This window comes from Pistacia vera, unplaced genomic scaffold, assembly GCF_008641045.1.
Source record: "Pistacia vera cultivar Batoury unplaced genomic scaffold, PisVer_v2 Contig260, whole genome shotgun sequence".
Taxonomy (NCBI): Eukaryota; Viridiplantae; Streptophyta; class Magnoliopsida; order Sapindales; family Anacardiaceae; genus Pistacia; species Pistacia vera.
In genome coordinates, this window is record NW_022196069.1 from 689269 (window position 1) to 703717 (window position 14449).

Here is a 14449-nt window from a genome sequence, read left to right on the forward strand (position 1 = left end):
GGAATGGGACGTAAAGCCGGATTATATTCTGACAATCACACCAACCCATGGATTAATGATGATTACACGCTTCAGTTGATATAAATGAAGAAGACCCCTTCATTAAGGGAATTCGACCATTTTTACATTGGAAAAACTCCTCCTCTCCTATAAACACATTTATTTTTTCCAACTCGTGTAAGTCATCCGCTGTTGCGACTGACCCACACTAATATCAATACAAATCAGTGACTAGGACTTGCTACCTTAGCATCCGAACCACTTAAAAAACTCCCTTTGCATTTATTTCGCTTTATATATTCCATTTTCACGTGTATTAGCACCAATCACTTACCACGTGACAATTAGTTGTGCCAAATCCAGTATCAACAGAGATGTCTTAATAGTTTATAGAAATTAAGAGCAGAAGTGTTCCAACTAAATGATGACTCAACTTGCAATATTTTCCTTCGAACTTTGTATTAATTCATTAACTTTCTTGTTTGTTTGCAGTTCGTAATTCTGAAAACAAACTAAATCATTTCTTGAAGTGTTCAAGCAGATTAATGATGCCTCCAACACATCATAACCAATCAAGAATACAAAGAAGAAGGAACGTGATCAAGATCGCTTGCGCGGCGATAGGCCAATCTACTTCACCAGCAGAGTCGACGGCCGCTGTGAGAACGCGCGAAAATGGAGGCGTTTGCTGAATTTTATGATAGATAATTAGTTGAGAGGAGAGCAGAAATGAATAAGTGTTCTGGAGTCTGAAAGATCGTATATTGTGATTCATTAAGAAATGTGAATCATAGCCAGATAAAACTTTAGTTATTTTGTTCATATTTGGTTCTTGGAATTTTTTTTAAAGTTGTTTGTTTATTCATAATAGTAAATGATACTGTTTGTTGAATTGGGGGATTGATTTTGACTCACTGGGAGATTGATTGTTTTTGAGTTTGATTTCCACCGTGACTCCAAACTACGATCTAACTATTAAAACACCATGTTTGGAATAAATTAAATAGTTATGAATGTATTAAATCTAATTGTTTAAGTGATAAGCTTATATTTTTTAAGCGAGATCATTTAGTAAAACTATTTAATTTATTTCAAACTTGAAATGGTATTTTAATTAATTTTTCTTAAAAAATATCATGTAATTCATTTAAACGTAGAAGTAAGTTTCTATATATACATATAGACGTCCATGTTTAAATGTAGAAATAGATTTTTTTTTTTCTTTTTTTTTTTTTTTTTAAAGGGGAATAATAAACTAAGATTGATTAAATTACCTAAGCCAAACCTGAGAACCAAAAGGTATTTAACTGTATATGTATACATATATGCAAAACCCTAACGTCTCTGCATGTTATCCACCTTCTCGTTATCAACTTCACCGCTTCTACGGATACACATACTGATTTAGTGCTTGAAGTGAGTAGAGATACTATGAGGCTGGTGAAACATCGAAACCGATCAAAGAATACGAAGATGGTAACACCACCATTGAATTGATTGTTGGGGAAATTTCTACTTCATCAGTGGACTAAAGGGCATTGTGAGAAAGGACAGAAATTAGAGATAGAAATTGATTATATAACTCGTACATAGCTTGTTGTTACGATGAGAGCAGAATGGAATAAGCTTGTTTATCGCAGTTTTTTGTTACAATGTTGAGTGATGATTATGATTGTTTATTAGGAAAAATTATGATTATTATTGTTTGTTCTTCTTTCTTATAAAACCCTAATTTCATCCCCACAATACGAGGCCCTGTTTCAGTAACACTATAATCTTACCATACTGCTATTACTGGTTCTGTTATTGTTCCAAAGTTCCAAACTATTCCCTTCAGGTTTGTGAAATAACAAAATCCCTTTGGTTAAATATCCCTTTTGTATTTAATTAACCCTACCAATTTAATTATAAGTGGTTTATTATGTCGTAATTTGTTGTTCTTTGATTCTTTAATTTTATTTAACTTGATAGTTGTTAGTTTCTCGGCTATTATTGTAATAAAATAAAGGGTAGAAGTAAATATCCACATTATATTATTTGGTATGACTTTAACGTTAGTAATAATATCTTTAAAACAAAAAGAATAATAGTAATATTATTTGGAAAGGTAATTTTTTCAAGATAATTATAAAGGATAATGGCAGTTTTTGCAATGATCATACTGTAGAAAGATAAAATTAAGTGTAGAGAGAATAAATCGAATAAATTAAATATATAAAAATCCAAAGAAATTTAAAGCTTAATGAAACACTGCTAACATTTTTATTTAAGCATATTTGGCTCCAATTAATCTTCCTATGAAGAATCATCATCATAATCTGTGTAAGACTTTCAAAGAAAGATCCAGAATTGAAGAAAACCGAAGAAGAACTAAAGAAACAGAAGAAAGCTGATATTTCATTAACTGAATTTGAAGTACAGGACTGCCGGCTTTTATCGCTAACTAATTGTAGCTAAAAGAATGAAAATGCACAGCATCATTAACTTTACAACAAAGAACTAAAACGCGCCGTATCAAACTTTAAATAACAAGCTTAACCCACTTAGCTGACTTAGACACTAAAAACTGGTTTATCTCCTCAACAATTTTTATTTTTTTTTTCACTGAGAGTGTTCAGGTCAGTTTACACGTACCTTAACTAATTCTTCAAATTCTGAATTCGACAATTAGGTAAATCTTCTCAATGGTTATCCTTATTAATATTTCAGATGAATCGAATTCAAGATCTTTTGAGTAATACACGGAAGAGTCTTAATTTACTACTAGACCACCCAAGCGTGATTATTCCACCTCAAACTTGGCGACCAAATAGCATGCTTTTCATTATTTCTATCTGATCAACTTGATTATAGTCCAAATAATAATCATAATCTTGATAATTATAATCAGAATAATCATAAATATAATATTATCAATGAAATTTTCAGAACTGCCATGGTAGAAGCAGCAAAATAATGATGAGGAGGAAGAAAAAGAATGAGAGAGGTTAGGGTTTTGCATATTATATTTATTAACAGAACATATATGACCAATTATTTAAAATATACAAATTCTAATTAAATTAAAAAGATAAATACGAAAACCCAATTGGATTTAAATTATAAAACATGTAAAATCTCTGATCTTTCTTCTCACTAACAAGCAGAAAACTATAAACTGTTTCTCAGCTCAACGTTCCACCTCAAACTTGACAATCTAGTAACCTGCTTTTCTTTTTTTTCTTTTTTTTGGCAACATAATTATAGTCCAAATAATAATCATAATTATTTTCAGAATAATCATAAATATAATAAGCCCTTCTTATCACCATCATGATCTTATCTTCTTTTTTTTTTTTTGTGTGTGTGTTTTTTAAATCTTATCTTTATTGTGTTGTTGATTGGCGATTCTGGATTGATGGAAAGTGGTTTAGCAATTTTTGGTTGAAGTTTGCTTGTGGTGGATGGATTCAATCGATGAAGAGTGGTGTAGTATTTCTTATCATCATTTTCATCTCCATAATATTTATAAACAAATCTTAGCTAACATTCTTATTAATCATGCATGAACTAATTAACAAATAACAAATAATTTCTTTATACTAAGCATGAACTAACAATTTAAAAACTAATTTTAATCAGGCCATGAACTAACCAATTAAGAATTAACTTTCTTTTAACCAATTGAGCTAATCACTATAAATTGAACTGAAATCTTTAAACCCAAGAAGCAAATATCATGATATGGCAGTTCCATTTACCATACTCATTTGTTTACTCATTACTACCCGTTTCACTTTAACCGCCACTACTAACACCACCACTATTAACATCTCCACCACCATGAAACCAAAAACCTTTGTGGCCAAACTTCTTCATTTTGATTATGTTTTTCACCATCCTAACGATACACTTGAATATCGTGCTGAACGCATGCTAAACATATCTATTGCTCGATTAGTTCATCTATACGGAAAAGACTCAAAGACTCTTAGTGCTGATGCTAAGCTTTATTCTCTTAAAGAATATGAGAATCAAGCATTTTATGTAAGCTTCAAGATTGGTCAGCCACCCGTTCCACAGATTGCGCTTATGGATACTGGGAGTGACTTTATATGGATCAAATGCTTCGGTAAATATTTCAATTTTTCCAAGTCCTCATCATTTGCTACTGTTTCATGCAATGATAAGATTTTTTGCTCTGACTGTGAGGCCAAGCAATGCATTTTCCAGGTTATATACCAATCTGGTGAAGAAGTAGAAGGAATAATAGCCAAAGAACTATTCACCTTCGGCTCACCAGATGAAGATAAAGGTTTTTCTATTGAGGATGTAGTTTTTGGGTGCAATCTAGAGTATCCTATTTTTGCTGATAAAGTAAATGGAATTTTCGGACTTGCCACCCATAGATCCAGTTACTCTCTGGTAAAAAGACTTGATTCTAAATTTTCATATTGTTGTAATAACATATTTGACCCGGAAAATGACAATAGTAAATTAATTATTGGCGACGGGACACAGCTTTCCGGCCCTTCGACACCTCTTATTAACGACAATGGCAAATACTACGTTACTCTTGAAAGGATTAGTGTAGGGGGAATAACGCTTGACATAGATCCCAACGTATTCGTGAGAACTGATTGGCACAAAAGTGGAGTAGTTATTGACAGTGGTAGTGAACTGACCTGGTTAGTCGAAAGTGCATTTGAAAAACTTGCTGGCCATGTTCATTTTTATCTTACAAGAAATTATGGTCTGCCTCGTTTCACTGAATTTTATGGTGCAAAGCAGGGCTATCTGACGTGCTATTCGGGCTCATTGGATGTTGTTAAAAATTTTCCATGGGTGAGATTTCATTTTGCAGATGATACAGAACTGGTTTTGGATTCAAAAAGCCTTTTTTACCAATTAACCAGAAATGTGATCTGCTTCCCTTTTGCTTCGAGTGTTCAGAAAAATATTCCCGATTTTAATATTATGGAATTGGTTTTCAACAGATTATATGTGGGCTATGACCTTGAAACGAGAAGTATATTTGTAAGTGTGAAGACCAAAACGGTGCCGTGTCACTTACCAACACGCTATCGTTTCAAGCATGAATCTGGACCATCAGTTTTGAGAAGATCCAACGCTGTGCTTAGTCCATCCTGGTCAACGATACATAAGTGAACTTTTTCTCTTTAGTTTTTAAGTTTAGTAATTCGATTGAAACAGGTTGGTATTTGCTCTGCTAGGGTTCATCCTTTGTTCTGAAATCTTGGTTCTGTGTAACGGGTTGAGTGATTGATTTTTCATTCTGTTTGAGGGGGTTTTGTCTCTCGGTTGGTTGGTTCTCAGTGTATAGTTTCCAAGGCTATTAGTTACCAGATAGGTGATTTCGGGTTTGATTGAATCTTTCGATCTTGTGTCTGTAATCTATAAACTGCTTTCCTAATAGTGCAGTGGGCTTCGATTTTTCTGGAGCTCAACGTGGCGTAGCCTTCCCAATCTTGGAAAGGTGAACCACGGTAAAATTGTGGTGTTCTTAATCTTTGTGGATGTGTCTTATTTGGTTATAATCTATGGTTTGTAGTGTGTTATTACAACAATATTTCCAGATGACCATCGACTGTGATTTTGATGCTTGATTATAATATTAGAATGGTTTATTATCTTTTCTTTCAATTGTGATAATAGCTTGTTAGCAAGCCTTATATTTCGTTTCTTCGCAAGGTGTATGATCAACTTCACAATATATCTTAATTACAATTTAAAAACTAATATCTGTTCATAGAACTTCCAATATTCTTCGTTAAAAAAGGAAAAAAAAAAAAAAAAAAAAGGAACTATTTTAAATTCTATATCAAATATATGGGCCCTTTGAAGAAAGGCAAAGTTAGATCAAATACTTAAATCTATAAAAATCCACACTAATTTAAAGCTTAGTAAACACTGCCAACTTTTTATTTAAGCATATTTCGCTCCAATTATCTTCCTATGAAGAACATTACCAAATCTGTATGTAGTGATGATATAGGTGATATGTAAGTTTGATGTGGCTGCCATTTAGGTTTGGTGTTGGTACAGTTTAATGTGTTTGCAAGTTTGATGTTGTGGAGGTCATATTAGGTGATGATGGAGTTCAGATTAGGTGATGAAATTATGCAGGTTGTTGGTGGTGGAAATTCATTTTTTTTTTTTTTTTTGGTCATGTTGATGGTGTGCAGATTAGATCAGTCGCAGAAAAATAAGTTTGAATTGCAGCAGCTTATTCAATACAATCGAAGCTAGTTGAGAAGTTGTGGAAACTGAAGTAATGTTGAAGATACAAAGAAATTCAAGGAGCAGCAGCAATGTTGAAAGTAATAATTGAGATGAAGAGCAAAAGCAGCTGGTGTGAGATGCTATGTAGTTCGGCTTGAGAGGGATATTGACCATAAGAAGTCAAAAGTGTTACACACTGTAATTTTAGAATATGTAATGTAAAAACACGCTGTTGTTTTAAGCTAAGTAAGAAGCTTATAAGAAATTGCTTCTTCCCTCTCTCTGTAATTCATTCAACTGAAATGCAAACACTCAAGTTACAGTAACTTTTCATCCGGAAAATCTCTCTTTCTTCACATTCATAAATTATTTTAGCACTATTTTAGTTCTTTACAAAAGCGGCAGCGTCTTGACCTTCTCAAACGACTCTGTTAACTTCAAAACCATGCACTCTCATCGTTTGACTTCCTATGGTCAACATTTCCCCTCAAGCCAAAAGCATAAATTTTGACATACAACCTTCTTTTAGCCAACATTTCCCCGCAAGCAAAACTACCTTCTGTTTTAACACCAAACTGCAGTTAATACAGGCATCATTTCTCCTTCAAACCATTAATTTCATTAGCAATCACTTCATAACCACAAGACTATAACAAAAAGAAACATCACCTTCATTAACACAGAACATTACTTCATTATCCACAGGATTATAACAAAAGACATCACCTTAGTACCACAAGATAGTACTTCAATCTGCATTTTTATCATACACACTTCACTACCCCAAGACTATAATAAAACATAGCATCTGCAATTTAAACACACCACACACACTTCATTAACCACATCATACAACAATTACTACTCATTACTTCCAAGACTTTAAAAAAACACCTTAGTAACCACAGCCAAAACTTCAGTAGCCACAGCACACCACTTCATTACCCACAGAACTATGATAAAGCACATTACTTTAGTAATCTCGCACTCACCTCGCAATACTACGTTATCCTTCAAGTGTTTCCAGATCAACTCATTGATTAAAAAAACTCAACACCACTTCAACAACAAGCTAATACAGTAATACTCCATCAGGTCTCAACTATACTACCACATTAACATTTCAAATGGCCATTTCAAATACATCATAGCAAAGGAACCATTTCCAAAAGTCATCAAGTCTATGTTTGATATAGTGAGGTTTTAGCACAAAAGAGAAAATGAACCTTGAACCTTAGAGAAAGAATACTATAAGAAATTCAGATTAAGAATGAAATAAAAGATCAAAAGGTTAGATTCATTTACGCAAGAAAGAGTATTATATAATAAAGGATTTCTTGTTCAACAATATTGTCACATCAACCAACAAGGGTTGACTAATGTTTGTCTAAATAGGAAAGTATCATTTATTTTGGTTTGGACCACAAAACAAATCGGAAAGATAACTTTATTCCCTAGGACCACTTAAGATATTATGACCACTGCAAAGTCATAATATCAAGAGACAAAGATAAACAATATCTTTTTCACTTTATTAGACATGCAACTCTGTTAGGTTGCAAATATTTGAAGGCGAGTGTAACACAAACCGTTGTGCACACACACTCGAAATGAAACAAGCCAAGACACAAGTCTGGCAAACGTGTACACTAATAACTTATATGCACACACACAACAGATTAAACAAGCCAAATAAAGATTGGCATCAGTGTGCACACATAACTGTTGTGCACACACACAACTCATAAGTTTGATAAAAATGAATTTTCTACAATACCCATACCTTCCTCCATTTTTTCCTAATCCCCGAGCTAATCCCTAACTTCAAATCCTGCCGAGAGTTTTGGTTCTTCACCCCCAACTTACCTTTATCCCCTTTCTTCGTCTTCAAATTTTGGACTGCCTTTCGGCACCGACTCCAGTGCATTCCCAAGGACAATCCTTTTTTTCTATATCGAGTTACTGTAGCACAAAGAGTTTCCTATCGAGTTGTTGTACACGAATTAGTTTCAAGGGAATGTTTTTATGGAAATCTGAAAACTTGTATCTAAATGTTTTTATGAAAATGTATTTAGAATACAGTTTTTCAAATTTCCACATAGCATGTCTCGTTTACTCGAGTAACCTATGGGATGAGGGTCGGGGCATGTCGTGTCACTGTAGGACTTTCGAAGAAAGTTCCAGAATCGAAGAAAATCGAGGAAGAATTAAAGAAACAAAAGCTGATCTTTCATTAACTGACACTGGCTTTTATAATTATAGCTAACTGATTGTAACTGAAAGAATGAAAACCACCGCATCACTTAAACTTTAGAGTAATGCTAGTTTTACAAAGACACATACAAAAAGGCATACAAGACAATCTCAACCTTATTTTCATGATTTCTCTCTCTCTCTCTTTCTCTTTTTCCATGTTTTTTCTTTGTTTTTTTTCTTCTGGATGATGTCACTTTGTAGCTCTCTTTTGTAGGTCTTTGTAAGGATGACATTTTTCTAAACTTTATTTAACAAGATTTTAACCCACTAAATTGACTTGTCAGACTTTAAAACGTGATTTAAAGTCTGCTCAACATTCCACCTCAAACTTTACGACCAAATAACCTGCTTTTCATTATTTCTATCTGAACAGCATGATTTTCGTCAAAATAAAATCATAATCTTGATAATCATAGTCAGAATGATCTAAATATAATAATCCTTCTTATCACCATCATGATCTTCTTCTTCTTCATCAGCAAGTGCTTCAGAGGTGGTGGAAATTCTCTTGTCCTCCAATAGCAAACACCATCAACTTCTGCGTATATCTCTAATTTCTGTCCTTCCTACAGTGACCTTCGGCTCCACTGATGAAGTAGTAATTTCCCCAACGATCTAATTCAACGGTGGTGTTACCATCTCTGTATTCTTTGATAGGTTTCGATGTTTTGCAAACTAGATAATCGCTCCTGCTCACTTCAAACACTGAATCCGTCTTGTTATCGTATTTGAAAGCTGCAAAAAATAAGAGTTTTTTGTTGAGAATGATAAAACATAACATTTTAAAACAGGATGTTAAGTATATGGGAAATTAGAGATGGGAAATTACTAAGAGTATCGCCCACTATAAACTCATCATTTTCTTTCTCCATTCATTGAAAGAATTATTGGATGGAGAATTCTCCACGAAGTTTCATTGCCTCAAACCACAAGTTCTTTATTGTCACAAAAGGGATAGCTTCAGAGAAGACAGATAATAAGAAAGCGAGAGCTAATATTGTGAATGAATGTTCAGAACTGCCATAGTAGAAGCAGCAAAATAATGATGAGGAGGAAGAAAAAGAATGAAGGGTTAGGGTTTTGAATATTATATATTAACAAATATTAAAATTCTATTTAAATTAAAAAGATAAATAAGAAAACCCAATTGGATTTAAATTATAAGACCTGTAAAATTTATTTACTTCCTAATTTCTGTCCTATATAGTGGGAGATTTAAATAGGCAAACTACTTGGACCAAGGCTTTCGTATCTAACATTATCATCAAAAACTTCGATTTCAGTTAAAAAATAGTCATATATGTTTCTTGTTGTGGCTTAAAAAATGACACTATCACTAGCTAGCCTTTATTTTATTTATAATAATACTTCCTCAATTTAATGGATAAGAAAAGAAAGAACATCTAATTTATTATTTTGTTCACATCACATGATAAAATAATAAAACTGTTATAAAAAATGCATGTCAATTTGCTACTGTTTCATGGACACAAGGTTTTTTTGCTGTGACTGAGGCCAAGCAATGCATTTTCCAGGCTATAACCAATCTGGTGAAAAAGTAGAAGAATAATAGCCAAAGAGCTATTCATCTTCGGCTCACCAAATGAAGATAGGTTTTTCTATTACGGTGTAGTTATTGCCTTTTGGGTGCAATCTCTTTATATTTCATTGACGGTAATATTACATTCCTCTTGATGGTATTAGTGTAGGGGAGAAAATGCTTGATATTGATGAAAATATATTCCACCGAGCTCGAGTCGATAATGGAGTAATCATCAATCTGGTTCGTTGTACACTTGGCTACCCACAAGCGCATATCGTCTGCTTTGTGAAGAAATCAGCATCTCTCTCAAGGGATGTTAACAGTAAGTTGCAGAGGAGAAGGCATGGCAATTGTGTTACTATGAGAATAAAAGCGAAAATCTTTTGGGTTTTCAGGTAATGTTGGTATTGGATAGTTGGAGTATTTTTCATTCTTTGTGAAGTTATCAGTCATTTTGGTTGGCTGTTGATCCAAGTAAAATCAATAGTGTTCTCAATCAAAAAAATTCGAAACTTTCGTTGTCAATGTTTGGGATCATTATGGCTCTTGCTAAAAGAAGTTTACTTTTGATCAATTCGACAAGGTGGTAAATTATCCTGACGAATTATGGTTTCAACCTTATCATTAATACGTCTTGCTTCTAACTGTACCATTGTATCATGAGGTTCTTGTTGAGGCCAATCGTGCCACAGAGAGAGCATTTAGGTGGGGATTTTTCATAAACAATATCAATAAATTCCATCATTTGGCATGTCGACCATTAAAGGGATGGGAGTGAACTTAGTACATCTATGCAACTAAAATTTTTGCATATTTTATATCCAAAGACTTCAACTGCATCATTGTATCATGAATTAAAATGATTGAATTTCGGCTACCATTAGTATACCCGGAAGGGGCCTGTTGAAAGAGTATCCTTTTAACTTTCTAACTGCATATCATAAAAGCCGATAGCCAGCCCAACAATTTTCCAAGGACACTTTGAGGTCTAGAGTTCTGAAGATAAAAGACATTACAAGCTTCGTTGATGGTACTGCAAGGGTCATTTTCCGGAGTCTCCTTATCAGCGGCCACATGAGCCCAACTTTGTTTCTGTCCTATACTCTCAATAGGACCCCGATACTTCACTTCCCCCACTATCTGAACTTCATACAGGCCCCTAGGATGATTTTTTTTCAGTGATTGGTGGTGTCTAGGCCGGCTTGTGTACACCTCAACTAATTTCTCGAGGCCTTGAGGTGAATGACTAGGTAAATATCCACCTATTTATTCCAACTAACCAAACAGATTTTTCTAAAAATTTCCAATAATCTTGAAGGTAATATAAGACTTCAGTAATCTAATATTTTCAGTAATCCAACATTTCCTAAACCAAACACACCCTTATAATAATCCACCAATGTTTTAAATGATTAACAAACAATAAGGATATCTTTAGCTATGCTAGAAAAATCCTATCACCATCGTCCATCTATTTCAATAAAAACCCCTCAACTGTGGCCAATAATTAATATTTAATATGATATTATTTCTATTCTTGCACTCTTTTGCTCTTCCACAGTGAGCAAATTTGATGTAATTAAATTATTGGATCTTTAAGATAAAATATGACTATTATTGTTGCAATTACCATACTGTCAATTGAAGAGAGAATGGTTCAATTCATGTATTTCGATGCAATTCTCATAGAGAATAAAATGTAACCTCTTAGCCTCTTAGGGTACAATAACATGCTTTTTACAGTCACATCTCAATCTTAAACGATGGTTTATAGGTTGGTAACTAATGATAAAATGTCATGTGCCTTCACAATAATTAGGGGTGCGTTTGGCTTATTGTTTTTATCCATATTCCTAATCCTATTCTTCAAATGTTGTTTGGCACATTATTCCCAAAATTTTAGCCTATTTTTTTAATTACTTTTAGACCCCATAAGTTTATTAATTTCATTAAATACCCCTAAAAAAAAGTTTAAAAACTAACAAAAATATCCCCACCTACCAATAATTGCTAGATTCGGGCAACCACCGCCGGTGGTAACCGAAATCTATCACAATAGTCACAAAACCACTGGAAATGGCCGGTAATGGCCAGATTTGGCCGTCAGCGATGGCCAAAGAAATGGTCGTCGTTGACAGTCAATGACGACCATATCTTTGGTTGTCGCTGACGGCCAAAGATTGCCTTTTCCGGCCGTCGAAGACCACATCCGACCTTAGATCTGGCCTTTTGCAGCCAGATCCGTGGTGGATTTGGCCGGAAAAGGCCATAATGACGCATTACGACAAAAATCTGACTGGTCTGTGTCGTAACATAATTTTTTGACCAGATTCTGACGGTGGTGGCCGGAATCTGGCACTGCGGGTGATAGGGGTGTTTTTGTCATTTTACAATATTTTAATATATTGAGGTGTTTATTAAATTAGCAAACCTTGGGGGTTTTTTCATAAATTTTTAAATTTTATCTCGTAATACTCCCCTATCCAATTATCCAATACTATCTCCAAAATCCTATCCAAAATAATAAACCAAACGCACCCTAGATTATCAAAAACCATTTTACTAAGTAAATTCTAGAAGATAAATTCTATTTCACTTTAATTTTGGATGTTTTCTATTTTCTTTCCTCTTCAAGCCTTTTATTAATATATATATATATATGTCTCATTTATATCGATGATATCCTTCTCTTTTCAAAAGACGAGGAATCTCATATACGTCTTCTTCGTGACTTTGCTGATATCATCCATANACAGTACTTCAATCTGCATTTTTATCATAACACACTTCACTACCCATAGGACTATAATAAAACATAGCATCTGCAATTTAAACACACCACACCACTTCATTAACCACATCATACAATACATTACTCAATTACTTCCAAGACTTTAAAAAAACACCTTAGTAACCACAACACAAAACTTCAGTAGCCACAGCACACCACTTCATTACCCACAGAACTATGATAAAGCACATTACTTTAGTAATCTCAGCACATCACCTCGCAATACTACGTTATCCTTCAACGTGTTTCCAGATCAACTCATTGATTAAAAAAACTCAACACCACTTCAACAACAAGCTAATACAGTAATACTCCATCAAGTCTCAACTATACTACCACAGCCTTAACATTTCAAATGGACATTTCAAATACACCATAGCAAAGGAACCACGTTCTAAAAGTCATCAAGTCTATGTTTGATATAGTGAGGTTTTAGCACAAAAGAGAAAATGAACCTTGAACCTTAAGAGGAAGAATACTTTAAGAAATTCAGAGTAAGAATGAAATAAAAGATCAAAAGGTTAGATTCATTTACACAAGAAAGAGTATTATATAATAAAGGATTTTTTGTTCAACAATATAATGTCACATCAGCCAACAAGGGTTGACTAATGTTTGTCTAAATAAGGAAAGTATTCGTTTATTTTGGTTTGGACCACAAAACAAATCGGGAAAGATAACTTTATTCCCTAGGACCACTTAAGGATATTATGACACATGCAAAAGGTCCTAAATATCAAGAGACAAAGATAAACAATATCTTTTTCACTTTATCAGACATGCAACTTGTGTTAGGTTGCAAAATATTTGAAGCGAGAGTGTAAGCACAAACCGTTGTGCACACACACTTGAAATGAAACAAGCCAAGACACAAGTCTGGCAAACAGTGTGCACTAATAACTTATATGCACACACACAACAGATTAAACAAGCCAAATAAAAGGATTGACAGTCAGTGTGCACACATAACTACTGTGCACATACACAACTCATAAGTTTGATAAAAATGAATACTCTACAATAACTATACCTTCCCCCATTATTTTCCTAATCCCCGAGCTAATCCCTAACTTCAAATCCTGCCGAGAGTTTTGGTTCTTCACCCCCAACTTACCTTTATCCCCTTTCTTCGTCTTCAAATTTTGGACGCCTTTCGGCACCAGACTCCAGTGCATTCCCAAGGACAATCCTTTTTTTCTATATCGAGTTACTGTAGCACAAAGAGTTTCCTATCGAGTTGTTGTAGCACGAATTAGTTTCAAGGGAATGTTTTTATGGAAATCTGAAAACTTGTATTCTAAATGTTTTTATGAAAAATGTATTTAGAATACAGGTTTTCAAATTTCCACATAGCATGTCTCGGTTACTCGAGTAACCTATGGGATGAGGGTCGGGGCATGTCGTGTCACTGTAGGACTTTCGAAGAAAGTTCCAGAATGAAAGAAAATTGAGGAAGAATTAAAGAAACAGAAAGCTGATCTTTCATTAACTGACACTGGCTTTTATAATTATAGCTAACTGATTGTAACTGAAAGAATGAAAACGCACCGCATCACTTAAACTTTAGAGTAATGCTAGTTTTACAAAGATACATACAAAAAGGGCATACAAAGACAATCTCCACCCTTGATTTTCAT

General features: G+C 33.9%; 1 protein-coding gene across 1 annotated transcript; it reads left to right on the forward strand.

Annotated features, from left to right (window-relative positions):
* The first annotated feature begins 3723 nt into the window (after positions 1-3723).
* Positions 3724-5148, forward strand: LOC116132800 (aspartic proteinase CDR1-like). The gene has a single exon (XM_031418467.1). It carries the CDS (start codon positions 3724-3726, stop codon positions 5146-5148), a length of 1425 nt encoding a protein of 474 aa, XP_031274327.1.
* Positions 5149-14449: the final 9301 nt, after the last annotated feature.

What these genes read in the sequence shown, in the direction of transcription:
- LOC116132800 (XM_031418467.1), top strand. Translation starts at nt 3,724, where the DNA reads ATGGCAGTTCCATTTACCATACTCATTTGTTTACTCATTACTACCCGT.